General features: G+C 43.4%; 1 protein-coding gene and 1 non-coding gene across 7 annotated transcripts in view; one reads left to right on the top strand and one right to left on the bottom strand.

Annotated features, from left to right (window-relative positions):
• Window positions 1–20,432, bottom strand: part of STX18 (syntaxin 18) — a 120,219-nt gene extending 99,787 nt beyond the window's left edge. Inside the window, exon 1 of one of the 5 annotated variants that reach the window (XR_005357253.1) lies at window positions 20,198–20,432. Coding sequence is in view for 2 of the 5 variants with exons in the window: in XM_038533394.1 (XP_038389322.1) it covers window positions 20,198–20,368 (171 nt within the window). In the remaining 3 variants the exon portion in view is untranslated. Of the gene's footprint in view, window positions 1–10,918; window positions 11,009–20,036; window positions 20,142–20,197 lie in introns of those variants that run through there. The other 4 variants (XM_038533394.1, XM_038533393.1, XM_038533397.1 and 1 more) reach the window with 4 other exon arrangements.
• A 55-nt stretch (window positions 20,433–20,487) lies between these two features.
• Window positions 20,488–26,205, top strand: LOC111095279. Of its 2 annotated transcripts, XR_005357254.1 has the most exons (3): window positions 20,494–21,044; window positions 21,415–21,680; window positions 25,011–26,205. It is a non-coding gene; the product is annotated as an uncharacterized LOC111095279 (transcript). The 2 variants fall into 2 exon arrangements; XR_005357255.1 differs by lacking the exon at window positions 25,011–26,205 and having other exon boundaries at window positions 20,488–20,899; window positions 21,415–24,070.
• Window positions 26,206–26,762: the final 557 nt, after the last annotated feature.

Raw genomic sequence — 26,762 nt, forward strand, 5'->3', positions numbered from 1 at the left:
AATAGTGAGTGAATAATTCATTCTTAGAGACACCCTCCATTCAAAGTAACATCAGTAATCCAAGGCAGAGCAAAAGGGCAAAATTTTGAATGCTAAGTACATTTATTCTTGGCCACCCACATCCACCACTCTCCTTCTGGAAACAGCCCCCCAAATCTCCTTTGGAAATCATTCTTCCCCTCCTCTCAGCTACGTGTACTGGGTGAAAGTGACCCTGGTCTGGCTATAGGGCTGGGTCCTAAGTAGACCAAACTAAGCATAGGTCCTTTCCTTTTCAAGACAGGGATGGATTTAAGGATAGGCATATGTATCAACACCAAGATTCTGATGGATACTACAAGGAAAGGCCTCTCTCTTCCCCTGAAAGTAAAGTCTGCAAGTAGTATAGCTTTCTGGCTACCATGAAGCAAAAGCTGGAGGTCCCCTAAGGGAGATGTGAACATCATGAATGGCAGAACAGTGAAAGCGAGAAAAGCCAGGCCTTTGGTGACATTGCTACATCCCCTGGGTCCAGCCATGCTGGAGGTTAAATCATACCACTAGACTTTTCAGTGATATAAATCAATGCATTCCCATGATCATTTCAGTTAATCTGAATTGGGTTCTAACTGGTAGCTGTAATGGGGCTGCTGCAGTAAGTTCGTGGGAGTTTTATTTTGTTTTTTTTTAAGATTTTATTTATTTATTCATGAGAGACACAGAGAGAGAGGCAGAGACACAGGCAGAGGGAGAAGCAGAGGGAGACACAGGCAGAGGGAGACTCCATGCAGGGAGCCTGATGTGGGACTTAATCCCAGGGCTCCAGAATCAGGCCCTGGGCCGAAGGCGGCGCTAAACTGCTAAGCCACCCGGGCTGCCCAGTAAGTTCGTGTTTATGGGGAGAAATCAGACTACACATTGGAAGAAATGTGCAGAAAAAGGAGGCAGAACAAAGACAGGGTGACAGCAGCAAGTTAAACCTGATAGGCGATAAAAACAGTCAACAGGGTGCTCCCGACACAAGGAAGAGAGATTCAAGATGCCCGCCATCCCAGGCAGCACTAACCAGGCTCTCATAGGGGTAGCCTGTGGGCCACTTATGAAAAGAATAAAGTTTTATAAAGAGCTAGAAAAAGAAATTAAAAAATAAAAAAACAAATGCTTCTTTTTAAAAGGCCTTTATGAGAAAAAGAAAAGGCTTTGGGATAATTTAATCTGGAGAAAGCAAGTCCTCGAGGCAATTTAACTTGGTGAAGGGTTATTTATAAGGAGGTGACTAAACAGCTGTTCTCCAATTTCACAGGGAAAAGAATTAGAGGAAATTGATTTACATTTCAGCACGAAGCCGAGGCAGGCAAAAGGAAGAAGTGCTGGAGGGAGAACTGTTAATGATAAAAAAAAGGCAAAATGAAAAACTGGATTTTTATGGCTTTTAAAAGATGGAAAATCACCTATGTTGATTAATTTAGTTTTGAGACAAACTAGTAAACACGTATTTGAGAATGCCTTCTATTCATTTACTCACATACCATATACTGAATCCCTACTGTGGGCCAGGTATGGTGCTAGGCCTGGGAACACAAAACTGAGAAGTGATTGCCCTGTCCAAAGGCCACAGTGCTGGTAGCTACGAGAGCCACAGCCAGGAAATAGAAAACAGCACCAAATCAGAGTCCTGCCTCTCCTTTTCCACTCCCGACACCCAAAAGTAAGCAATACAGTTTGTGAGACAGCACAACACTGCCTGGAAAGTTAAGCTACGATGCAATCATTAAATGAGAACACAAAACCATCACATGAAGGCTGTCCCAGCCAGAGTTCCTTGCTTAGCAAGTAATATGTAGCAAATGCTCTGAATTCAGAAGAGACTAGTAGTGTAGGAGACACTGTGCCTTTAAAGATGGGCAGAATTTGAGTAAGTGAAGGGGAGTGAGCCATCCACGCAAGAGAAACTGCAGGAGCCAAACAAGGAGAAGGCTGTAAGTGGACTGGGCTGGTTAAAGCTGGTGGGATGATGGAGGAAGCATAGGGCGTAAAAATGGAAAACTGGGCAGTACTAGCTTTACAAGGGCCTCTGAATGCTGGCCAAATCACCGAGAATTCGTTGTGTGAGTGAGCAGTACTGAATGCTTCTGAGCAAAATAACATGATGAAAGCAGCATTTTCAGCCCAGTAGCTTGACTCCAAAGGAGATGGGAGAGCTCAGTACAGTCGCATCACAGCTCAGGTTCATGATGGTTGAGGGTCTGAACCCACATGGTCACAGAGGAATGGGTGAGTAAAATGAACCACCAGGCATTTACTCACTTAATTAATTTCACAAATAAGTGTGAACTCTTCACAGTGCTCTGTGCTGTGACAGGGAGTGCACACAGTGCCTGTCCTCTCGGGCCTGAGGTTAACTGGCCAGGAAGGCCAGGGAAAAGGAGACTGACAGACACCCCTGCAAAGATGCCGCTCTGTGCGACAGGCTCTCATTCTGAGAATTTTATTTACACAAGCTGGAACAACAACAAAATACCAAAATATAAACAGAAAAACCAATCCTCCCAAAATATCACTTCATGTGCATCATGGGAGATACTGATTTTTATTACCAGTTTGAGTCATGGAAAAGTATAAGAGCAAATATCCTTGTACTGACTGAGCGGTACCAAGTAATGAATATAAAAAAGGTTTTTAAAAAAGAGAGGTCTCTTTTAGGACTGAAATGTTTCCAGATTTCATCTTTTGACATAACTGAGATATACCCATAGATTTCCCACTTACCCACAGATAGGTATTTAGAAGCTTTCAGAAAATTCATCACCTCTCCTTGATATCTATTTTTTTTTTCTTCCTTCCCTTAATTTAATTTTGATTTAACTTCCTCTTGTCACTGCTTGCTTACAAATCACAGCCTCTATGTCTGGAGTCAATTAGGGCTATAAAGTACCCCACCACGCCTTCATCTGGGGACCCATTTATATATATTTTCTTATTTCAAGAGGTAGAGCTAAGAGCCTGTAACTCCAAAAGTTTCCAATCAACCATCACATTCTATTCTTTGGAAAAGTATGCTTCTTTCCACAGTGAAGAAGGTGACATCAAACTATATATTTTGCAAGAATATTTCCTTTCCACCTGTATAAAGATGAATTGTGCTTTGGGAATTCATTTGCAAAAAGTGGGTTGAGTGTGTGTAATACATGCTTAATAGCAATAACATTAAAAAATCTTTCTACCATTTAAAATTAAATGTAATTTCCTTATTACTTTAATGGAATCCCTTGGAGTTAAAGTATTTAACTAGTCCTTTTCACATCAACTATTCATTATATAATTCCCTTTAAATATCAGGTATATTAGGTATGTAAACTGTCCACTGACAGAGTAAAAACACACATTTCCACTGAAACAGAAACAGGAGAAGGACAAGGCAGCTTGATTCAGAATCTGATAATGGGTTACAGATTCTCTTCCAGTTCAGATTTATAGTCAAAATGCCATAAGAGCCATTTACCACCTCTAACCTTTCAGGTCATATTTGGAAGAAAAGTATGAACTGCCACATCACTAAGAGAAAATCTGTCTGAGGCTAAAATTCTTGACTTTTCCCTATTGCGTTGTTGAGCTACACAGGGGGAGACAGAAAAATCTATCTCCTATGAAAACCTCCTCAAATAATAAGGTAGAGATGAATTGTACAAGGTTCTGTCCATGGGAAGGAATTCCCTTGACACTGCCTTTCAGGGTCAGCCCTGAATGGGGCTCCAATGCAATCCTGTGTACCGCTGGCTGGTACCAGCCTACTGACTAACCCATCCTATCCTGCAGGACGCCTGATAGACACAAGGGAAAAAATCCTAGGGCTGGTGTGCAGACATTCCAAGCCATGGATTGTGGATGCAAAGCCTTGACCATACTCTAAAAACAACCCCTCTCTCTTCTAACTGCCTTCCAATCTCCTGTTGGACCTCCCACTGGCTGAACCCAATCAGAAGCCAGAGAACAAGGAAACCCAGCCAAGCACTCCATAAAACTCAGCCTCCAGGGGCAAGAACAGAGTGCAAAGGGTAGAGAATGGATCTGAGAGGCCAAAGGATAATTCAAGGTACATTCCATTACCTATTGTTCACATTCTTTCTATTAAACTGAGCTTTTCTCTGTGGATTTTACCATCCTGTGATTTCCCACCATTGGAGCCTTTGCCATGTATTCCTGTCCTACTTCTCCTTTCCACATCTACACATGTGGAAAATCTATGAGGCCCACCTAAATATCACCTCTTCTACCAAGTCTCCCCTCAACCTTATCCAGAAGTAGTAATCTCTCTGTCCTCTTATTTCTTGAAATTCCCCTATCAAAGATGTCTATAGTTATCAATAGGTCTTATACTTATGAATTTACTTATCACTATCCAAGTATTTTATATATCTGTTCACCTATTTACTATAAATTGCTCATTAAAATACTGGGGCACTTGGGTGGCTCAGTCAGTTAGGCATCTGATTCTTGGTTTCACCTCAGGTCATGATCTCAGGGTCATGAGATCGAGCCCTGCATCGGACTCTGCACCTAGCATGGAGTCTGCTTGGGATTCTCTTTCTCCCTCTGCCCCCCTCCCCTTGTGCTTGCTCTAACAAATAAATAAAAAAATAAAAAAAAAGAAAGAAGAAAGAAAGAAAGAAAGAAAGAAAGAAAGAAAGAAAGAAAGAAGAAGAAATAAATAAAAGAAGCACAAGAAAGAATAAGACGAAAATCCAGAAGCGCAATACCGCTCATGCTCACCTAAAGACACGACGTAAAAGCCCAAAAAACGACCCTAAAGAAAGAAAGAAAGAAAGAAAGAAAGAAAGAAAGAAAGAAAGAAAGAAAGAAAGAAAAAAGAATGTAACCTCCACAAAACAGAGATCCTGTATTATCTCTGTTCCATTCCCAGGGCCAAAAACAGTGCACAGCCTATACTAGATGCTCAATAAATATGTATTAAAATGAACGAATGAATGAATGCCCCCTTCTAGAGTGTAAGCATTTGATGACCAAATGAAAGTCTCTCTCATTTTCCTATCCTAAATAGCAACCTAATGCCCTACTTGCAGATACTCAACCAATGAAAGCTGGTAATAAAGTAGCTGCCATTGAATGAGTAGCTACAACATACCAGATCCAGTGATCCAGGGCTTCACATACAGTAGCTCATTCAATCCTCACAACCACCTTAAAAGATACTGTGGTAGAACTGTGCCTTCAGGATCAAGGGCCTCATTTTCCCAACTTCCAGAACTGCCTGCCGACTGCCTCCAGCTGTCTCTCTTAGGAACTGCCCTCAGCAGAGGGAAGCTGCTTCACCCAACATTATTATGGTGCTTCCCTGGGGGAAGCCTAAATCCAGTGGCTGACCACCACAGTGGTTTCAAAGGCCTGACCCCTGCCTCACCTGGGTAATTCTGAAAGTCATCTCAGCTCTGCAGTTCTCCACAGGGCTATTGAGCAAATAAACAAAATAACAAACTGGTGCCCCAGACAAAAAAACAAAATTAGCACTTTTTCCAGTATCTATAATGTAAAAATTGGGTCTCCTTCCCTCTCAGTGATTTTCCTAACTAAAACCATAAACCTCTTCCCCTTTTCCTCAAAAATAGACCACAACACTGCCTATAAGAAATGTATGGTCACTAGGTAATTGTCAACAAAAAGAAACAAAATGTTTGGTTAGGGGCTTTGAAATATACATGATTTATGTACCAAAATATGCTCCCGAATATAGCAGATAATATGACAACACACCATGGAGAAAATCACCAGTGATCTGATCTGGTGAATGGCACGACCTAGGACAGCACTCACCATGTGCACATCCAGCCATGCATTCAGAGAACCTGGAGAGGCAGCAGGCAGTCTTTGGAACCCAGTGCATACTCATGATCCTTTTTTTTTTTTTTTTAATTTTTATTTATTTATGATAGTCACAGAGAGAGAGAGAGAGAGGCAGAGACACAGGCAGAGGGAGAAGCAGGCTCCATGCACCGGGAGCCCGACGTGGGATTCGATCCCGGGTCTCCAGGATCGCGCCCTGGGCCAAGGCAGGCGCCAAACCGCTGCGCCACCCAGGGATCCCCATACTCATGATCCTTAACATCATCCTGGGCAGGTCACTTAAACTTCTGAACCTTGGTTTCTTCACGAGGAAAGGAAGCTAACTTGTAAGGATAGTCGACTAAATTAGAATGTTTTTAGCACAGTGCCAGAGAGATTAGGTGTTCAACAAGTGGTAGCTATTACTATTGCTTATGAGTTTTTAGAATGACAACCAGAAAGGTAAAACCTCCATGCAACATTTGTGGATGATTTTCTTGTACAGGTTAAAAAAGTCTGAATTGAAACTCTGGCTGACTTACAGGAAAATTACTCACTTTACAAAAGGTTTTAAGGCAGACTTCCTTTAAATAGGGCCCCCTCCGTTGTGCATTTAATATATAATCAGATCCTACTTACTCATGACACTTGCTAATCAAAAGATATTAATTCTTCTCCATTTCCTACCAAAGCAAATAAAAACTTATCTGCTGGGAGCTTTACTTTTTCTGTTTTGCTTTTCATTTCAAAAGTAATAACATACTCATTAAAGAAATTCAGGTTGATAGAAGCAGAAAAAGAAAGTACCCAGAGTCCAATCTCCCAGAAAGAGCCATGGTTAACTATTGATAGATTCCCTTCTGATCACTATTTCCATGCCTAGAGGTTTTTTTGTTTTGTATACATAGTTCTAAGATTTATTCATTTACTGGGGGTGGAGGGGTGAGGCAGAGGGAGACCCCCTGCTGGTAAGGAGCTGGATATGGGCCTTGCTCTCAGGACCCTGAGATCATAACCAGAGCCAAAATCAAGAGTGGGAATGCTAAAAGTAGGCACCCCTCATATACATAGTTTTAATTATATTTGGTTTTAGTAGTAGCTTTTTTAACCTAACATGATAATATAAGCTATTTTTTTCATGCCATGAGTTACTCTTCAGTGTGCCATGTTTCCCTAATAATTTCTCTGTACTTGGAAATATTGCTTTCTGTCTCTCTGTAAAGTAACTATGATAGTTGCCATCACAATCGTCCTCTAAATCATCACCGTTATTATTAAAACTATTGCTAATACTTAAATTCAAAGACCTCCCACTTCTAGAAGACAGAATATTCATATTCATTTTTATTTTCTTCAGTTTTGCTTTGATAATGAAATCTTCAGTTCATCAGAAATATATTTTAATGTGTGTACAGTAACATATGTACAAAAAAAAACCCAGAACTCTTTTTCAAAGTGCTAACCAATTACCCCCTAAAACATCACTGAATAAATTTTTTCTTACTGATTTACAATGCCTCTTTTATCAAAAGCTACACACACACACACCTGGTCTTACATGCTTCACTGATCAATCCATACACACATATATTACTTTTTGTCTTTAAAATGTTTTAAATCTGGCAAAACTAGTATCCCTGCCCCAATACACACACCCTTCCACTCCTCAAAAATTATTCTCACACATCTTTTTTTCGAGATGAATTTCAGAATCACTTGCAGGTTCCTCTCAGAAGAGTTCTGTTAGAATTTTGATGAAAGCTATAATATATAATAAACCCACAATTTAACTTAAGAATCACTGGTGCCGGGCAGCCCGGGTGGCTCAGTGGTTTAGCGCCCCCAGGGCATGATCCTGGAGACCGGGGATGGAGTCCCACATTGGGCTCCCTGCATGGAGCCTGCTTCTCCCTCTGCCTGTGTCTGTACCCCTCTCTCTGTGTCTCTCATGAATAAATAAATAAAATCTTTAAAAAAAAAAAAAAAAAGAATCACTGATATCTTTACAATACTTTTTCTTCCCTTCCAGTACACAATATTCTATTTATTCACGTCTTCTGTATCTCTCCACAAAATTCTGAAGTTTTCTTCAAATGGGACATCTCCATTTCTCATTAAGGTTATTTCTAGAAATGCTTTTTGTTACTACCATAAATGTTTTCATGGGATTTTAAGTGGTCATTAATTAGATTTAGGATGGCCACTGATTTCTATGTATTTATGCTGAATAAGAACTCCAGAGGCCTCTATGGTAGGGCCATAAGGCACCTTCCCCAGTTTCATTCATGCTGCCCACAAAGAAGCACCCTGGCTCAATCAAGCTGGTTTCCTGTCAAGGAAATACACCATGTTCATACCCACCATCCACCCACTTTCACTTGCTCTTCAAGGTTTTGCTCCAACTTAAAAGCTTTTCTGACTACTCTACCCCTAACTATCATATATCCCTTTTCTACACTCCTCCTGTGCTAATAAGTTCTGATATATATAACCCTTTAAGGAAATTAGGAATAATTTTCCTTTTATCAATATTAAATGTGATTTTTTTTATACTTCAGAAAATATTTAAGAAAAACAAGTGAAATTATATATATCGTTTTACCTTTTTAAGAGATTATAAACTTGAAACAAAATTGGTTAAAATGTATTATTTGTTTAAAATAGTGTTAAACTGAAAGTAGCTCAAATATCTTTCAGTAGGGGTTCAAATAAATAAGTTATATGAAACTATTTCCTCTTCTTTCTTTCCCTCTTTCTTCCTTTCTTTCTTTCTCTTTCTCTTTTTCTTTTGAGAGAAGGGGCAAGGGGCAGTGGGAGAGAGAATCCTGAGCAGGCTCTATTCCCAGTGAAGCCCAATATGGGGCTCAATCTCACGACCCTGAGATCATGACTGAGCCAAAACCAAGGGTCGGATGCTTAACTGAGCCATCCAAGCACCCCATGTGAAACTATTTTCAATGACTATACAGCCAAATAAATTGGTGACACAGAAAAATATATATTGACATAAAAAAATGTTCACAATACACTGTTAAGGAAAAAAAAGCAATAAAAGAAAAAAAAAAGAGGGTCTACTTAACAGCAGTATAGAAAAATTCCCTTTGTTTAATAGGAAAAATGTCTGGAAACTATGTACCAAGATTGTGGTAGGGGTATCTCTGACCAATGGTACTATCTATGAACTTTATTTTCTTCTTTATTCTGTTTAGTGAGCACTTAACTACTTTTATAGTCAGATTTTAAATTAATTAGTGAACTTCAAAAACATATCCTGCTGATAGCAGTCCATTCTAAGAGTACAGAACCACTATTAAATCAAATGCACTTGTAGAGAAAAACATACCAATTGCCAGCTTTGAAAAACAAACTCATTTTCTCATCTAGGTGAAAACTTATGAGTATACAGGAACTCAAGGGGAAAGTAACACAAGACATTGAGCAGTCGTCACTGCAAAAAGCATTTTAAGATATATCCTAGGACTTCTAGAAAGAAGAGTACTGAATCCTGGAACCATCTTGTTGAAAGATCCTTAAGGATCTAGATAATGAGGGAAAAAAAAAAATAAAGTAGAAAAGAGGTTAGGTGAGTTCTCAAAGATCACATAGGTAATAAATGACAAAGTCCAAAAATATTTAGAATGCAAAACCTATGCTTTGTATTCCTTTCTCAATTCTGGAGTCAAGGTACTCTGAAATGGTCACTTTTGTTTTGTTTAAAGACTGTATTTATATATTTGAGAGAGAAAGTATAGAGTGAGTGTGACAGAGAGAGAGAGAGTGCGCGCAAGCATGAAGAGGGGAGGAGAACAGGGAGAGATATAGGAAGAAGCAGACTCCCTGCTGAGCACGGGGCCTGATGTGGGGCTTGATCCCAGGACCCTGGGATCATGACCTGAGCTGAAGGCAGATGCTTAACCCATTGAGCTACTCAGGCACCCTGGCAGTCTGTCACTTCTATTTAGACTGTAAAAGGCAAATGCTCATTTACCAGGCTTTTCTTAACATCCATCTAAAAAGTGAACAGGAATGTGTACAACGGTATGAAATGAAAAGATTTGCTCTCTTAAGTATAGTTTATGTGCTGTAATAGAGAGCTTTGACAAATAGCCATACAGTAGATTGTGACAAGGAGGAGCCAGCAAACTCTAATATTTACACACTTTGAGAACCTGAAAGTCAGGAAGAAAAAAAGTACTACTGAATTTAAAAGTACAACTGTGGGCAGCCCAGGTGGCTCAGCTGTTTAGCGCCTGCCTTTAGCCCAAGGTGTGATCCTGGAAACCCAGGATCAAGTCCCACGAAGGGCTCCCTGCGTGGAGCCTGCTTCTCCCTCTGCCTGTGTCTCTGCCTTTCTCTCTCTCTCTCTCTCTCTCTGTCTCTCATGAATAAATAAAATCTTTTTAAAAAAATAAATAAAAGTACAACTGTGCTGCAAGCTTTTCATATCTGAGTTATAGGAGGTCATTCAACACATCATTCTTTCATTCCTCTGGTTTATTCGCTTTCTTTTAGGTGGGTTCTAAAGGGGCGTCTTATTTATTTATTTTCTTTATTCATGAAAGACACAAAGAGAGAGAGGCAGACACAAGCAGAGGGAGAAGCAGGCTCCACGCAGGGAGCCGATGTGGGACTGGATCCTGGGACTCCAGTATTACGCCCTGGGCCGAAGGCAGGCGCTAAACCACTGAGCCACCCAGGCATCCCAAGGGGCCTCTTGTTAAGTCAATTTTAAACTTAGTGTGTCGTAAACAGAATAAGTTGTCTATATACAAACCATAATTAACCACTGTAGACATCACTGATACTTTGCCCACCAGAGGGAGCCCATATGGATTTCCGTGTAACAAGAAACTTCAAACATCAAGTTTGTATGAATTCTATTATTAGAATCATATTATTCATAGTATCAATATTGTAAAAATCACTTAATAATATTGTATTTCTATCCTCCCCAAAAGATAAAAGTTACATGAGATCAGGTATGTAAAGTAATTTAATAGCATTCCTAACCTGTAGCAGAAGCCCCAAAGTGATTGATTTTCCAAAATTTATATTCTCTTGAGTACTAATTACACTGCTCGAAATAAATGAACAAACTTACTTCTATACAAGTTGATGTAAGTTTGGTTGATATCTGTCCCAATAGATGGTTCTACCCTCAATATGTTGACAAATCTGGTTCTCAAGCCTGTAAGACAGCCAGATCCTGGAGAGGAAATACTCATTAAAAATGTTATCCTCGGGGGACTCATTTCAGCAGCCTTGTCCTAGTAGGTGATAAACTGAACTGTTGGTGACCCGCCAACTAGAAGCTGAGGAAAGAGAGAACTGTTTGACCCATTCTAGATGTTTCTTGGCATGAAGGAGAAAACCACCTATCCCTGAGAACCATGCCTCTGTAGTATGTGATACAATCATCACCACCAAGATGAGTCTCGAAATGAAGAAAGCACAACTGAGGGGAACTCTGCACAAGAACCTGGCATCGAAAGGAGCCCCACTGAGTCTCTATCCTCATCTGCAATCTGGTAAGTCTGACACTTTCTTCCACCTCTCACCATCACAAGCCCCAGGCCAGTGTTTGCCGGATATAAGTCCCATTGCACATCTCCATGCAGTTGGCTGGGCATATGTCCCAGGTGTCTATTTTGTAGACTCCATGGTGTCCAAGATAGAAATATGACAAAGTGGGAGGACCCCACTGGGTTCCAGCTATAGTTTCCAATTCAGGTTTACCAGAAAGCATTGCCATTGGGGACTTATCCAACACTTGCTGTCTTAATAAAACTCCGATGTCCATCAGGTTCCTTGGATATATTCTCTACTGCTTAGAATCAAAAGAAGGCGGCATGAGTAATTGGCATTCTAACTTTGAAAAAATTTATTGTGATGTGTTACCATTTAACTTCTCAACCAAAAAGCTGGGAATTATTCTACTTCTTCCTCTAGCCCCACTCATTACTGCCTCCTACACAACTACTTTACCTATCCATGTCTATCCGACTCTACTACCACCAGCTCACCACCTTCTCCTGACTGCAACAGCCTCCTCGTTAGCTCTTTTGGGCAGCCCTGGTATGCTCCGAACCCATCCTCAATATTGCTGATTATTTTAAAACACAGATATGATCCTTTCAAGCTTCTGCTTACATAGACCAGAGCACAAAATCCAAGCTCTGTAGCATTGGTGACAGTGCTCTCACTCAAAGGGATGGCAAACCTTCCCTCTAAAGGACCAAAAAGAAAATATTTTAGGCTTTGCAGGCCTCTACAGACTACAACTCTGCCAGGATAACACAAAAGCATCCGCAGCCTATACCTACACAAATGAGGGCAGTCACATTTCAATAAAACCTCATTTACAAAAACAGGCAGCAGGTCAGGTCAGACTTTACCTCTGGGCCAAACTGGCCCACCTGCTTTAACCAGTCATGCAAAGGCCTCTCTCCTGGCATCTGACCCTCACCGAGTTCTCGTCCAGAAAAGGGCTCATCCACCACAGTCCTACCTTGACTCCATCACCCTGCTGTCATGCATCAAGGCCTCTGTTCACAATGTTCCCTCTGCTAGGAATGTCATTTATCACCTTTCCTTTGTCTGGTGACACAGTTCTTGTCCTTCAAGGTCCAGGATGACCTTCCACTGACTCCCTCAAGGAAATTTATGCTTTATTTGTATTTCCAAGAGATGAGACATATGTCTTATAGCTTCTTGTGTCCTCACAAAGCCAGGCACATATTGGTTGTTCAATGCTCTTAGGATGATGGAATCAATGAATTCTTAAATAAATAGAATTTCAAAAGCTGGAGTCCTCATAAGTTCTGGAAAAAAACCTCAGAAGTGCAAACTATATAGAGGGCTGTTAATACCACAGAAGTCTCTAGCACGGAGTTCTGCCTATAGTACACAGTAAGATCCATAAAAACATAGTATTGTGTAGCTAAAAAGAGGCCTTGGAGAACATTAATGTAGTGGTTTTTATTTTTTTTTAATTTTTTAAATTTTTATTTATTTATGATAGTCACAGAGAGAGAGAGAGAGAGAGGCAGAGACACAGGCAGAGGGAGAAGCAGGCTCCATGCACCGGGAGCCCGATGTGGGATTCGATCCCGGGTCCCCAGGATCGCGCCCTGGGCCAAAGGCAGGCGCCAAACCACTGCGCCACCCAGGGATCCCAATGTAGTGGTTTTTAACATGTGTGTCACTGAGGCCTATGTTTGATGCCCAAGGAACTTCTCAAAGAGAAAGGCGGAAGGGTGATGGAGGGACAGACTGGCTAATGAACATCTTTCTTTCCAGCCCCCACACTCCAGCCTTAGCCAAAGCTGCTTATTTTATTTGCAATAAGGTCTCTGTATTGAATAAGAAAAAATCTAAATGATTCAACAAACTCATGCTGTTTGCAGTCTGCATCCTAAACCTACACTGTTTCCTGATCTATTCCTGTCCCATGTGGCTCTATCTCCAGCTTCCCACTGACACCTGGCACCTGATGCCTAATACTGCTTCTTAGAAGCATGCTTCCTCAACTGAAATCCCCAGTTTAGGAAGTATTATACTCAATCCTTGGAATTAAGATTTATTTCCAGCTACTCTGGATAATAATCCAGGTGGTCCCTCCCAGCTCAACTTCTGGAACCCTACACTGGCACATAATGTCAATTATGTGATTTCAAAGGAATCAAGGAGGACCTGGGGAATCAATGCTAAGAAGATTATTAATGTCACTCATAGTTGTCAATTCAAAAGTTGTTACCATCTATGTGTCTGCTTCTCCTCTAGACTAAACTTCTTGAGGTAGGAACTGAATCTTAATAATATAATAAAACATACTATTTAATGTTTACCCCAGATACTGGATTAAGTATAAACATATATTGTGTAGTATTAAGGAATCATATTAGGATCACACATTTCTAGAACTGGAAGGAGCCTTGCACAGAGATCAACTAGCTCCAAAACTGAAAGCAAAGTACCATAGCTGATTAACACTTATTCATTAGTTCAAGAAATATTTATCAACTACCTAGGTCCCTTGCACTGTCTAGAACCTATGGATTCAGTGGTAGACAACACAAAGTCTTTGTCTTCACAAAACACATATTCCAGTGGATACACAACAAATAAATGGATACACAATATGTCAGATAATGAAAAGAATAAAGCAGGATGAGGGACAGGAAAAGGATGCTACTTTATACAGGGCAGCCACGGAAGGTCTCACTGAGGGAACATTTGAGCAGAGACCTGAAGATCAAAGAACAAGGAATCTGGAAGAGAAGTGTCTCACGTAGAGGGAATGACAAAGGAGCTAAGGTAGGAACCCATCCGTTCATGTGAGAAAAGCAAAGGGGTAGGGCAGCTGGAACAGAGTAAACAAAATGAAGGTGACAGGAGGTGAGGTCAGACAGGGAGCAAAGACCAGAGCATGTGGTTTTGGGCCACTATAAGAACTCTGAATTGGGGACACTTGGGTGGCTCAGTGGTTTGGCGCCTGCCTTCAGCCCAGGGCGTGATCTTGGAGTCCCAGGATCAAGTCCCGCGTCAGGCTCCTTGCATGGAGCCTGCTTCTCCCTCTGCCTGTGTCTCTGCCTCTCTCTCGCGCGCGCGCTCTCTCTCTCTCTGTCTCTCATGAATAAATGAATAAAAATCTTTTAAAAAAAGAAAAAAGAACTTTGAATTTTAGCCAGAAACTCAAAATAGACATTCAGCTTTCATAAAAGCACTCTGTAATAAGCAAAGAAAACTTCATCTGTGTGCCTTACCTGAAAATAGGATTTCCAGAGCCCAGGGTCACCATCACCAGATAGGGAATAAGCATCTTTGTTTTATAAGAAATCACTCTAGTTCCATAGTCTAAGCTCTCAGTGTGACCAGAGTGGAAACTGAGGCCCAGAAAGATTCTGTGGCCTGCGGCTTCGTGACAGGCTGTGCACTACAGCACAAGTTTCCTGATAGTCTGTTCAGAGCTCCTGCCGCTCTGGGCCCAGCCTGGCTGCTCACAGTGTCCTGGTTTCCCACATGGTGCTCTCCCTGGCCCCGGCAACCTCTATAAAGCAATAAGAAAACAAAGAGCTAACACCATAAGGCACCTCCACGCAGACTCCCACACCGAAAGCCTGTCACTACAAATTTTCAGAATTCTAGTTTTCCCTTCCCCACAGAGCTGAAGACAACCAGGCAGCCAAGGAGAAGGCAGGCTGGGCCCTGTGCCAGGCTCTGTGAGGAACATTTCAGTTGGCATTGCCTGCCTGCCTTTACTGCCTACTCCTCCACAGAGCATTCCCTCCTCCAAGGTCCTAGGGAGGTGACAATCATCGTATCCAACCCACGTCTGGACACATGTTGGGGTGGACACAGGACTTGGCCCTATGAGGGACCTTATCCCCCTAAGGCCATCATGCAGGGGCAGGATCCAAGTAGAGCCAACTAGAGTCCTTTCCTGGGTTTTATGGATAAGAGCTAGAGAAGGAAGCTCTATCCCCCCATTTCCCAGTTCCATGAGCCAACACAGTCCCATTTTGCTCAGGTTAGTTTACATTAGGTTACTGTTACTTACAACCCAAAGAACTCATACTCCTGTAGGCACATTCATACTTTTGTCATTTCATCTGTATAACCTTTTAAGACTGTTATTATTCTATGTTAGAAGTGAGGAACAGTTCAATAACTTGCACAAGTCCAATATGGTAAGTACAGGGCATTCAAATTCATACAGTAAAAAGCATTCAAACTCAGGTCCTTCTGTTCTAAACCCATTCAGTATCCATATTCACTCAAGAGGAGACTCACTGCCATTCAAAAGCCAAAGAATTTCTGGTTTAAAATTATAGTGGAAATTTAAGGTACAAGGATGTAGTATGGGAAATAAACAGCCCTAACTAGGGTCAAAGGACCTGGCTTCTCCCTCTGGCTCTGTCCTGTGACTCAGCTATTAAGACTCTGAGCAAGTCATTTCACCTACCTGAATGTCTGTTTTCCTATCTACAAAATGAGAAGCCTGAACAACATGAACTTGAGATCCTTTTAAGTACTTAACAAAAAAAAGTCCATGGTTCTGCTTTAAGCATGCAGATCTGTTTTTACTCTATGGCAGGCAGGATGTCAAGCAGATTTCAACTTGACAGGCCCAATAAATGGCTGCCTAGACCACAAATGCTGCAAAGGATTCTGAGGAAATTAGATCTAGGAAAATTAGCACTGACTTCCATTGTCATGGGAAGAAAAGAGAGGAACAGCTGCATGCCTGCCACATATCTATCATTGCTGATTAAGAGCTTCACCTTCGCAGAGGAATGCTGTGCTCTGTACTACTGATGCTACTAGTACCTGCACGGGATTTTCACCAGTTCCTTTGTGCACTTCCTTGGTTCCCCTTTGCAAGAAAGGATGGAAAATACAGGAAAGCTAAATGGTTTGGGGAATATGGCTGAGAGCCACTGATGAAAATGTCTGAATGGCCTACATGGGGTGAAGGGAACAATAACAATCAGTGTGGTTCTCTAACATACATAGTCTCCGAAGATGCTGATAATCAGCCTACAAGTTCAGTAGGATATGATCACGCCCATGTGACAGAAGTGGAAAATGAGACTCAGGTAAGAGGACCTGCCCAAGTTACCCACTTCTAGGTAGCAGAGCCCAGATCTGAATCCATGTCTTTTTTTTTTTTTTTTTTTTTTTTTAAGATTTTATGTATTCATTCATGAGAGACACACAGAGAGGCAGAGACAGAGGCAGAGGGAGAAGCAGGCTCCGTGCAGGGAGTCCGACCTGGGACTGGATACTGGGTCTCCAGTATCAGGCCCTGGGCCGAAAGCAGTGCTAAACCACTGAGCCACCCGGGCTGCCCGGAGTCCATGTCTTCTATATCCGAGTCCCCAGGCTCTGCCTACTCCCAAGGTCCCCATTCACCTCACAGTCTAAATGAGTTAACTAATCAAGTTCCCATTGCAAAAAGGCGTATTTTTCAGATACAGTAAGCTCCTCATCCCAAGAGAGGAACCATTGTTACTGTCTGTAATGTAACGGGTACACCTGCACTGAATACACATGAATTCAGCAAAATTGAGCATAAAAGTTAAAATATTTAAAGAAAGGACACCAAAGAAACCAACCTATGAGGGAAAATTAAAAATCTAGTTTCAACACAGTTTTACTAATCTTAGTAAAACCTCTACAACAATTCAGTGAGATGAAACACTGACATCAGGAATATGCTTTGTCCAAACTAAGGAATGAGAAGAACTAGAATTGAATTAGGTAATGTGTGTCCTAGAAATGACAGAGCCTCAGGGAATACATCCAAGCAAAGGCCTATAACCTACTACATTTCCTTAGGTCTAATGACCAGAACTAACCCCAAACCAGACTCTGTGCTCCTAGTACTGGCCAGACTTTTATGAAAAGAAATCCAGGCCAATAACAGATTCAGCCAGCATTCCAACACATGTGATCATGGCAAGAGTACAGGCCACCCCTCACCAGCTCTATACTAAATTTTCGGGGGAAAGGGGTACGTGGAGAGAATGGTTGCATGAACAGGAAGTAATACACAAAGTAATTACAACATTAAATCAAAATTTCTCAAAAGAAGGCATGTTTTCCCTATGTCACGAGGGGCAGTGGTCCTAAACAATGCAGCCTATGTCCCTACTCAACAGACTCTCCAAGCCTTAGCATGTACCCACATCATCAAATATCAGAATTGGAATCTTCAATGGCCTGCCATCTAACCCTCTGGCTAAAGCGCAAAGTTCTCAAACATCTCTGCCAAGCAGTCATCCCTGTTTAATTACCTCCAATGATAGGAAATTCAGCACCCCAAGGTCCAGTTAGTGTCCCTGAGCCACTGATTCAAAAGCCTAAAGCACATTCTTAATACTCAGGGAAAAGCCTAAGGCTTAAACTTCCACACAGCTTGCCATCCCAGTTACGCTTCTTGTCTCTACCACTTGCATATCCCCCACTCCAGAACAGGACCCAAAATGAGCACAGTGCTAATAATCAGTGATTTCAGAGTTAGAAAGGGACCTCTCAAAACCAAAACTGTAACCTTCACATCCCACAATTCCACAGGAGGAACCTCAGGAAAAGCCTGGGCCAAACTAGGGGCAGGTGGAGGGGGAATGTCCTAGTTTCCTTTCCTCTCATTTCATCCTGAGAAGCTCCTCCTTTGATCTGCTATAAATAGGGTCTCAATGCAGTTTAAAAGTCTTCTGCTGTTTGAAGGGGAAAAAAAGAGAACACTTAAATAAAGTTAAGGCCATAAAACTTGCCTAATAACATCATACAGCTAATAGTTGCAGGGTGAAGACAACAACCTGGTCTCTTGACCACATAACATTCATCTGCTTGCAGACAGCAAAGCTCTCCCACATTCCAGCCACACTCCCATGCTTATCGAAACATTTCAGTAACATTGCAAAGCGGCATATTTATCATTACTTGAAATGGTTCAGAAAACATAAGTTCCTCCAAAAAGAATCTTAAACACCATTACTAATTTGTTTGCAATTTAATGGGCAGACATTCACGGAGTATACATAAATTGAGCATAAAAGTGATCCATTTCATGCACACCCTTCTCTAAGGCCAAGATGCCTTGCTCCACCCTCTCTGCACTGGAATCAACTACTCCTCTTTTTTTTTTTTTTTTTTTAAAGATTTTATTTATTTATTCATGAGAGACACACAGAGAGAGAGAGAGAGAGAGAGAGAGAGGCAGAGACATAGGCAGAGGCAGGAGCAGGCTCCACGCAGGGAGCCTGATGTGGGACTTGATCCTGGGACCCCAGGATCATGCCCTGGGCCAAAGGCACTAAACCATTGAGCCACCCAGGCATCTCTCAACTACTCCTCTTTTAAGATTTGTCTCAGGCATCATCATTGCCTCTGAAAGGCTTTTCTTGGCCCTCAGAACTGACCACATTCACCTGTGTACCCGAAATGCTGTATAGGAGACTGTACGGTAACTTTTGATAGTAACTTTTGTTACTATCTCTCTCACCATTCCTTTTCTTTCTTTTTTTTTTTTTTTCTTAAGATGTTACTTATTTATTTATGAGAGACACAGAAAGAGGCAGAGACACAGGCAGAGGGAGAAGCCCACTCCCTGCAGGACCCTCGGGAGGGCTTGCTTCGCAAGTGCATATATACTAAAACCAGGACCTCAGGGATCACCACCTGAGCCAAAGGCAGATGTTCAACCACTGAGCCACCCAGGCGCCCCTCCACCAATCCTTTTAAATCCTGTGTTATTCTGGGCAGCCCGCGTGGTCCAGTGGTTTAGCCTGCCTTTGGCTCAGGGTGTGATCCTGGAGATCCGGGATCGAGTCCCACGTCGGGCTCCCTGCAAGGAGCCTGCTTCTCCCTCTGCCAGCGTCTCTGCCTCTGTGTGTGTGTGTGTGTGTGTCTATCATGAATAAATAAAATATTTTTTAAAAAAAGTTCAAAGCATCCTGTGTTATTCTAACAAGGTGCGTGGCACACCCTCTGCAAACTGCCACACCTTAATTCACGCATACAAATAGTCATTTAAAACTACCTGAATGCCTACAAAGTACCAGGCACTGGCCTGCATGCCAAAGAGAAGTGGATCTGCCACAAAATTAACAAGAGTTTAAGTTTCGGGGCCCCTCACTTGTCCCTTCCAAAGCTCTGAACCTCTTCTTGTGATTCTATGTTTCCTCTTCTTAAAAAAGGACAGAGAGAACCGGATAAAGCTTCAAGCTCTTCGAATACTAGATCCACCCTGGGGGCGGGGAGGGGGGGCAGGGATACAAAGGTGAACAAGACCAACATCCTCTCCCTTCAGTGGGGAAGACGGCCAGCCGGCCTGCGCCTTCACTCATTCATTCAAAACACACCCCGTGGCAGTGCTAGGAGTCGGGCACCAGCGCCGCCCCCGGCTCTCCAGAACCAAAGCCTCCAGTGTTCAGGGAATGGAGAGCAGGTGAGAGGGCTCTAACACGCGGCGACCGAGAGAGACGGTCCGAAACCGGCCTCGGGACCCGCTGATCCCAGCAGGAGCCCCGACACCGCGGCAGGAGGCGGGCGAGCGGAAGGGAGGGGTCAGTGAACGTCACCTTTGCTCCCGTGGAGCCGGGACCGGGGAAGGGGGAGAGACAAGCCCAGGGGCCCCGCGGTCTCGGCCGTGACAGAGAAAGCAGAGGCCTGCGGGGGGAGTTTCAAGTCTGCGGTGACGGCGACCTCACTACCTCGCCAAGCAGCCCAAGAACGTGGCGGACGAGCTCCCGTTCCCCGAAACAAGGCAGCCGGCGACTCCCCGGGACCACCCCGGGCCACTGCGCCCTCCGAGCTCGGCCTCCCCGCGCTGGTTACGGGGTCCGCCGTTTCCATAGCAACCAGCTCCGCTCACCACTTCCCGCGCCCGGCTGGAGAAGTCGCCCTTGGGCCGGGGGCTCCGGCGGAACAGCTCGTCGCGGCTGCCATCGACCCCGCCGCCGCCCACCGCCACTCCCAGCGCTTTGTTGCGCGTCTTCACGGTCTTGACGCTGGCCCGGAACAGCAGCGTGATATCCACCGCCATGGCGACCCACACCCCCCTCCCGGCCCCCTTCCCGGCCGGCCCACGTCAGCAGCTTGCGACCGCGGCGGCGTGCGTCCGACCGCGGGAGGACCGTTCCGGCTTCCGCACGCCCCCCCCACCCCCCCACGCCAACGCGACGCGAGAAGAAAGGTTCCGGCCTCCGCGGGGCGACCCGGGCGACAGGAGAAAGGTTCCGGCCTCAGCCTCTTTCTCCTTCCGGCAAGCCTCGGAGGGCCCGGCCTCGGGGAGGGGTCGCCCTTGCGGGGTGGGGAGTGGGGGGAGGGGGGGGCGTGCGGACCCGGAAGCCAGCAGGCGGCCTCCCCCCGTGACCCGGCGCCGGGAGCGGCAGTGCGGGGCGCTGGAGGTGACCCCTGACCTCAAGGACTCCCGCGGGGCTGGACCGAGGCACGTGGGCGGCGACCACCTGCTGCACCAAGCGCTGGGGCGCACAGGTGTGCAGGGCCGGCCTGCAGCCTCCAGGTCTGCACCACCGAGGCAGCACCTTCCGCGGTGGTGGTGTGACAGTTGAAGGTAACACGCACAGTTTTGGCGTTGCTGGGCTCCCAGTGGCCAGCAACAGTTACTGCGGTTAATGAGAACACTCATTCTGGAGGTTATTTATGGTGGGGACGAGCGCTATCGGGGACGTATCTCCCAGAGACGGCGGATCTGAAAGGTGAGGATGCACACAAGCGCAGAAGAGTGTCCTCAGGCTCATCCTGGATGTTGGGTTCTCCTTTTTTTTTTTTTTTTTTTTAAGATTTTATTTATTTATTCATAAGAGCGACAGAAGCAGGCTCCCTGCTAGTTGCCCAGTGGGGGACTCGATCCCAGGACCCCGGGATCACAACCTGAGCCAAAGGCAGCCCCGCAACCAGTGGGGCACCCAGGTGCTCCTGATGTTGGGTTCTTAGAGGACCGCCCCCCCCCCCCCCCGCAAATTGTAGTAATTTAACTGCAGGTCTGCCAATGAATTCTTTTTACATTTCAACCCAAGGCTCCAATTTATAATCCACCTACTCCTTGCTTTGTTTTTCTTTTCAAAGAGGATGCGCAACGAGAATGCATTAAAACGGTGCTGGTGGAAGCCGGGTAAGCAAGACAGAAATGAACTTCCAGACACCAAGATGCTCTCTGCCTTCCACTATCCTTTTGCCACAAGTTGTACACGGAGTTTTCTGGGAGCCTGAGTTTTCCGGGAGCCCAGCGACTTGTGACATTGCAAATACGCCGAATGCACAACAGCTGTCTTCCATTAAGCCAGACTTTAAAGAGGTTTGCAAAAAATGTAAAACCGTGCCATTCGCACTAGGTTTGTTTCTGAGATTTTTTTTTTCCCCCGCCACAAAAGGATCTCATTTATGTTAATAAGTAATGGAATTACTTTTGTTTTTTAAATGAATATTTTAGGTTTGGGTCTTAATTTCTGATATGGCGAATATCAATAGAGGAAACCCATATATACAAAGTTTGTTTAGGGTTCTCAACTATTTTTAAGAGTGTAAAGGAGTTCTGAGACCAGTAGTATGATAAATAGATGTCATATGTACCTGAAAGGAGGAGGGAAAATGTTATTTAAAACCCAAACCGTAGTCACTTCAGCCTTCCTGTACAAGGAAAATAAATGTCCATACAGCTTTCTTACACCCACGTAGTAAGAGAAAATGAGAAAGAAATTACTACTCTCTGCCAGTGATTCTGTATTGCATAAATGGCCCTTTGTTTTATGGAGACATTAATGAATCTTTGGCTATGCAAAGGCAGGCCTGGGGCAGAGTGGAAGGAAAGAGAATTAAATCTCTCTGCATAATAAAGTGAACGGGATTGAATTAGGGGAAAGCTGGGGAAACCAGAATCCTAGAGGGAGGCCAGGAAAGGAAAAAGTAGCTGCTTGGGAAAGGTTTTCCAGTGGGAGGGGGCTGAGCTATACTAGACCTTCAGAGACCAGTAGTGCCTTGTAGGAGTCTTGTGTTGGGGGCAGTTGATTTTGGGGGGTAAAAAGGTGGGGACAAAGGTCTAAGTTTTCTGTCTGCATCTGCAAGAGCAAAGAAGACTACAGATGACACCAAGTGAGCTCAAAACATCAGGCACTAAAACCACAAGTGACTACAAGTGCATAAAATTACTAGAAAAGTCACAGAGATCTTGAGGAGGCTTTCAGGCTTCCTACAGACCCCGGACAATGATATTTCACTGGGGTTTTTTGGTTTTGGTGTTTGGGGGTTTTTGCTCTTTTAACCTCAAAGAGCAAAATGACTTCAGGTTGATAATAGCTATTTAAAACCCCATAAACCTAAGAGGCACCGTGGCGAAGAAGGAGGAAGAACAGAATGTCATGGGAATGAACTACAAACTGTCCAGTTTGATGTAGTGCATACATTATGTTTCATAAGCAATACTGTTACATTCATTAGGCCAGGTGCTTTTCTCTTTAAAAAGCAAAAAAAAAAAAAAAAAAAAAAAAAAAAAATCAAATAAGACATATGAGTCCCTGAATGTAGCTCCCTAGAACAGCACAGTCCATGCAATCAGGATAGATGTAGACATTTTAGAATCATGTGGGGACTCATAGAAGTCATTAAATGCAGCCTCCATCAAATAGAGGATATATTGCACATCCAAATGCTCAGCCCATGACAGACATGCTGTGTGTGAGAAAAAAAATTCTGGTTGTTAGCCACTGAGATTTTTGTCATTGTTACATCCTCTAGAGAGGTTGGTTTTATAGCCCCACTAAGTGAGGAAAGATGGTAAGTAGGCATTTATTTTATGGAGCATGAATTCTTGCAGGACAGTGTAGGGAGACCAGAGTTTTTGGGTCCATGGGATCATGGACCTGCCACAATAATATAGTAACTGAAGACCCTCTGTGGAAGTTTTTTTTATTATTTGTCTCATATTCATGGCCCCTCTCTAGGAAAGGATAATAGTTCCTTGACCTATTGATGACTATTTTGGCCAGGTAATTCTTCCCCATGAAAAGTGACATGTTACAAATTTAGGAGATAACGTGTGGTTCACTGTGCTCTCTTTTCCCTGTGCCATGACAATCCATAGTGTTCCAGTGTTTCATGAGGCTAGGTCCCTGAGTAAAGATGACGTGGAGCACAGCCAATCAAGGATGTATGCTGGCATTAAGTCAGCCTTTGTTCTTACTGTCTATGGAGATTTGTGGCTTGTTACTGTAGCAAATTAGCCTATTCTGATTGATACAACCCATCTCCAGATATCTGCCCAAACAAGTCTACTGAATGCATTCTTTCTTCACTTACCTTCATTACAATGTTGTCTCCCAGTGGGTAAAGTGTGGAGAGGAAGGACTATTAGCTCACATCTAGATCTAATCAAAAGTGTTAGAGTAACAGAGGCCCTGGAGGATAGCCCCAGCCATGGTTCTCCTGAAAGAGGAGAGGACTTGGAGAACATATATTCAAATTAGGAAGTGAACTTTAAAAGAAATTTCTTGAAAAAAATTTTTTCTCCTAGGCTTTAGAAAGGACCATGACTGTAAGGATGGGAAGCTCAAAGAATAAACTTTTGTTCTTAAGAAGGAATGTAGCTAAAAAAAAAAATCAGGGTGATGGAGAAGATGGAACCCTTGTATGGTGCTGTTGGGAATGTAAATTGGTGGAACCACTATGGAAAACAGTATGGAGGTTCCTCAAAAAATTAAAAATAGAACTACAAAAAATAAAAAAAAAATAATAATAATAATAGAACTACCATAAAGGAGCTTGGGTGGCTCAGTCGCTTAACGTCCAACTCTTGGTTTCGGCTCAGGTCATGATCTCAGGGTCTTGGGATCAAGTCCAGTGTCAGGCTCTGCTCTCAGCATGGAGTCTGTTGAAGAGTATCTCCCTTACCCTCTCTCTCTGCTCCATCCCCTGCTCACTCACTCTCTTTCTAAAATAAATAAATAAAATCTCAGAAAGGGGGAGGCCAGCACCTGGATGGCATAGTCTGTTAAGTGTCGGGTACCCTGCTCAGCGGGGAGTCTGCTTCTCCCTCTTCCTCTGCCCAACCCACTGCCCCACTCATGATCTCATTATCTCTTTCTCTCAAATAATTAAATAAAATCTTAAAAAAAAAAAAAAAGGAACTACCATATAATCCAGCAGCCCCATTTCAGGGTATATATCCAAAAGAATTGAAATCAGGAGCTCAAAGAGAGAGCTGTACTTCCATATTCATAGCAGCATTATTTACAAGTAGCCCAGACTTGGAAGCAACCTAAATGGCCATTGACAAATGAATGGATTAAAAATTGTAGTATATATGTACAATGGAATATTATTCATCCTTAAACAAGGACAACCTGCAATATGCAAGAACGTGGATGAACCTGGAGGACATCATACTGTGTGAAATGAGCCATTTGCAGGACAAATACTGCATGATTCGACTTATATGAAGTATCTAAAATAGTCAAAAAGGAGAGAGTAGAATAATGGTTGCCAAGGGCAAGGAAGTTGGGAATGAGGAGTTGCTGGCTGATGGATATAAAGGTTCAGTTAAGCAAAATGAATGTACAAAATTGTGCCTAAGGCTAACAATACTGTGTTTACACTTAAGAATCTGTTAAGAGGATAAATCTCATGCTAAGTGTTCTTACCACAATAAAATGAACATTTTTTTCTTCCAGAAGTTCTCTGTCATGAGCATGCTATGAAGGCACACAACACGAGTGATGTCTTTCTACAATGCCAGCTTTATTTCATCATAAAGCAAGGGTAACATGATCATAAAGCAGGTTCAGGATTCCAAACTCAATGGCATTTCACCATGTGTTTCACTTGGCTTCTTAAACGTCACACAACATACAAGATAGAACAGGGGTAGGAAGTTAGACCATAAGCGTGCTGTTGAATGAGGCCTCCGTCTGGTCCAGGTCAGCTGGCCTCAGTTACTGTATTATGTCCCAGCAGTGAAGGATCTCTGTTATTTTCAGAGATCAGTAGGGCAGAGCCTTCTGGGGCAGTTGCCTTTTTGAAGTGGTCAGACACAGAGGGGTCAGTGTCTGAGGAGTCTGACAATTTGCTGCAAAAATCCTCTCTTTTAAAAGGGATTTAATCAGTCTTGGGCCTTTGCAGACCTCCTCTGTGTCTGCTGGTTATCAATTCTGAGTGTGTCAACAGCTGGTGCTGTTCTAGGCCATATCTGGTACTGGCAATGCCCTTGGCTGCTTGCATCATTGCTTGACACAGGCCCCTGCTTGACACAAGTGACTCCATCTTGCTCTCTACACTCTCCCAGGAGAAAAAACGGGGGAGGGGGCAGGAGGAAAACAGAGCTGTTGTGGCCCAGCGGTTTCAGGGGCTACCTTGGTCCCTCCACTCCCCCACCAGAGTATATAAAAGAGGAGTGGCCACATTCTTCATTCTTACCCAATTACTGACTTGGGTTCTGAGCCCCTTGTCCTGACCTACTGGCCTATTTCCTCCTACTTTCTATCAATCGTCACCCTGTGATGAGCTAAATGTTGGCCTCCAAGAGATAGGTCCACATCCTAATTTTTAGAACCCCTGAATTTTACATTATCTGGAAAAAAGATCTTTGCAGGTGTCATTGAGGATTTGAGATGAGGATATCATCCTAAATTATTCAGGCCAGCCCCAAACCTAACAAGTGTTCTTATAAGAGACACACACACAAAAATGGAGGCAGAGATATGAGGCAGCCACAAGCCCTGGAATGCTGACTGCCATCAGAAGCTGGAAGGCTCAAAGAAGGACTCTCCCCCTACAGCTTGGGGAGCTTGGCCCTGCTGACACCTTGATTTTGGACTTCTACCCTCCAGAACTGTGAGAAATAAACTTCTATTGCTATAAACCACAAAGTTTATGGTAATTTGTTATTGCAGCCACAGGATATACCCTGACTACTTCCTCCTGTCCTTTATTACCCGTTCTCTGAGCCTTTCCCCTTCGATTTGATCCTCTTGGTTCTAAGTCACTGTTTGGATGCTTCAGATACTGTGCATCCATGTTTTTCCTGATGTTAATTGTCTTGCAACTACTTACTTTTGTGCTGTTGCCTCTTCTTTCAACTACCATCGTCCTCCACTCTTGGACAGTAACATCTGTGTGCATGCGTGCACACACACACTCTCACGGAGGGCTGGAGGCCAAAACAAGCTGACTTTGACCAAAACAACACCCACAAGTTTCCTCATGCTAAATTTGCAGTGAAATGGGTGCCCAACGGGTCCTCGGGTTGGGGCAGATGCTTCACCTTCAATATATGCCACAGAGAAGAAGGTAGATACACTCAACTCATACTTCCAACTTCATACCAGGGAGCTATTTGAATCCAGAATGTGAGAGAGAGCTGGTTTGGAGGATCTAGCAGCAGCTCAGAACATCTGGAATGTTCATGCCCGGTTCTCAATCTGTGA

Source organism: Canis lupus, chromosome 3, assembly GCF_011100685.1.
Source record: "Canis lupus familiaris isolate Mischka breed German Shepherd chromosome 3, alternate assembly UU_Cfam_GSD_1.0, whole genome shotgun sequence".
Taxonomy (NCBI): domain Eukaryota; kingdom Metazoa; phylum Chordata; class Mammalia; order Carnivora; family Canidae; genus Canis; species Canis lupus.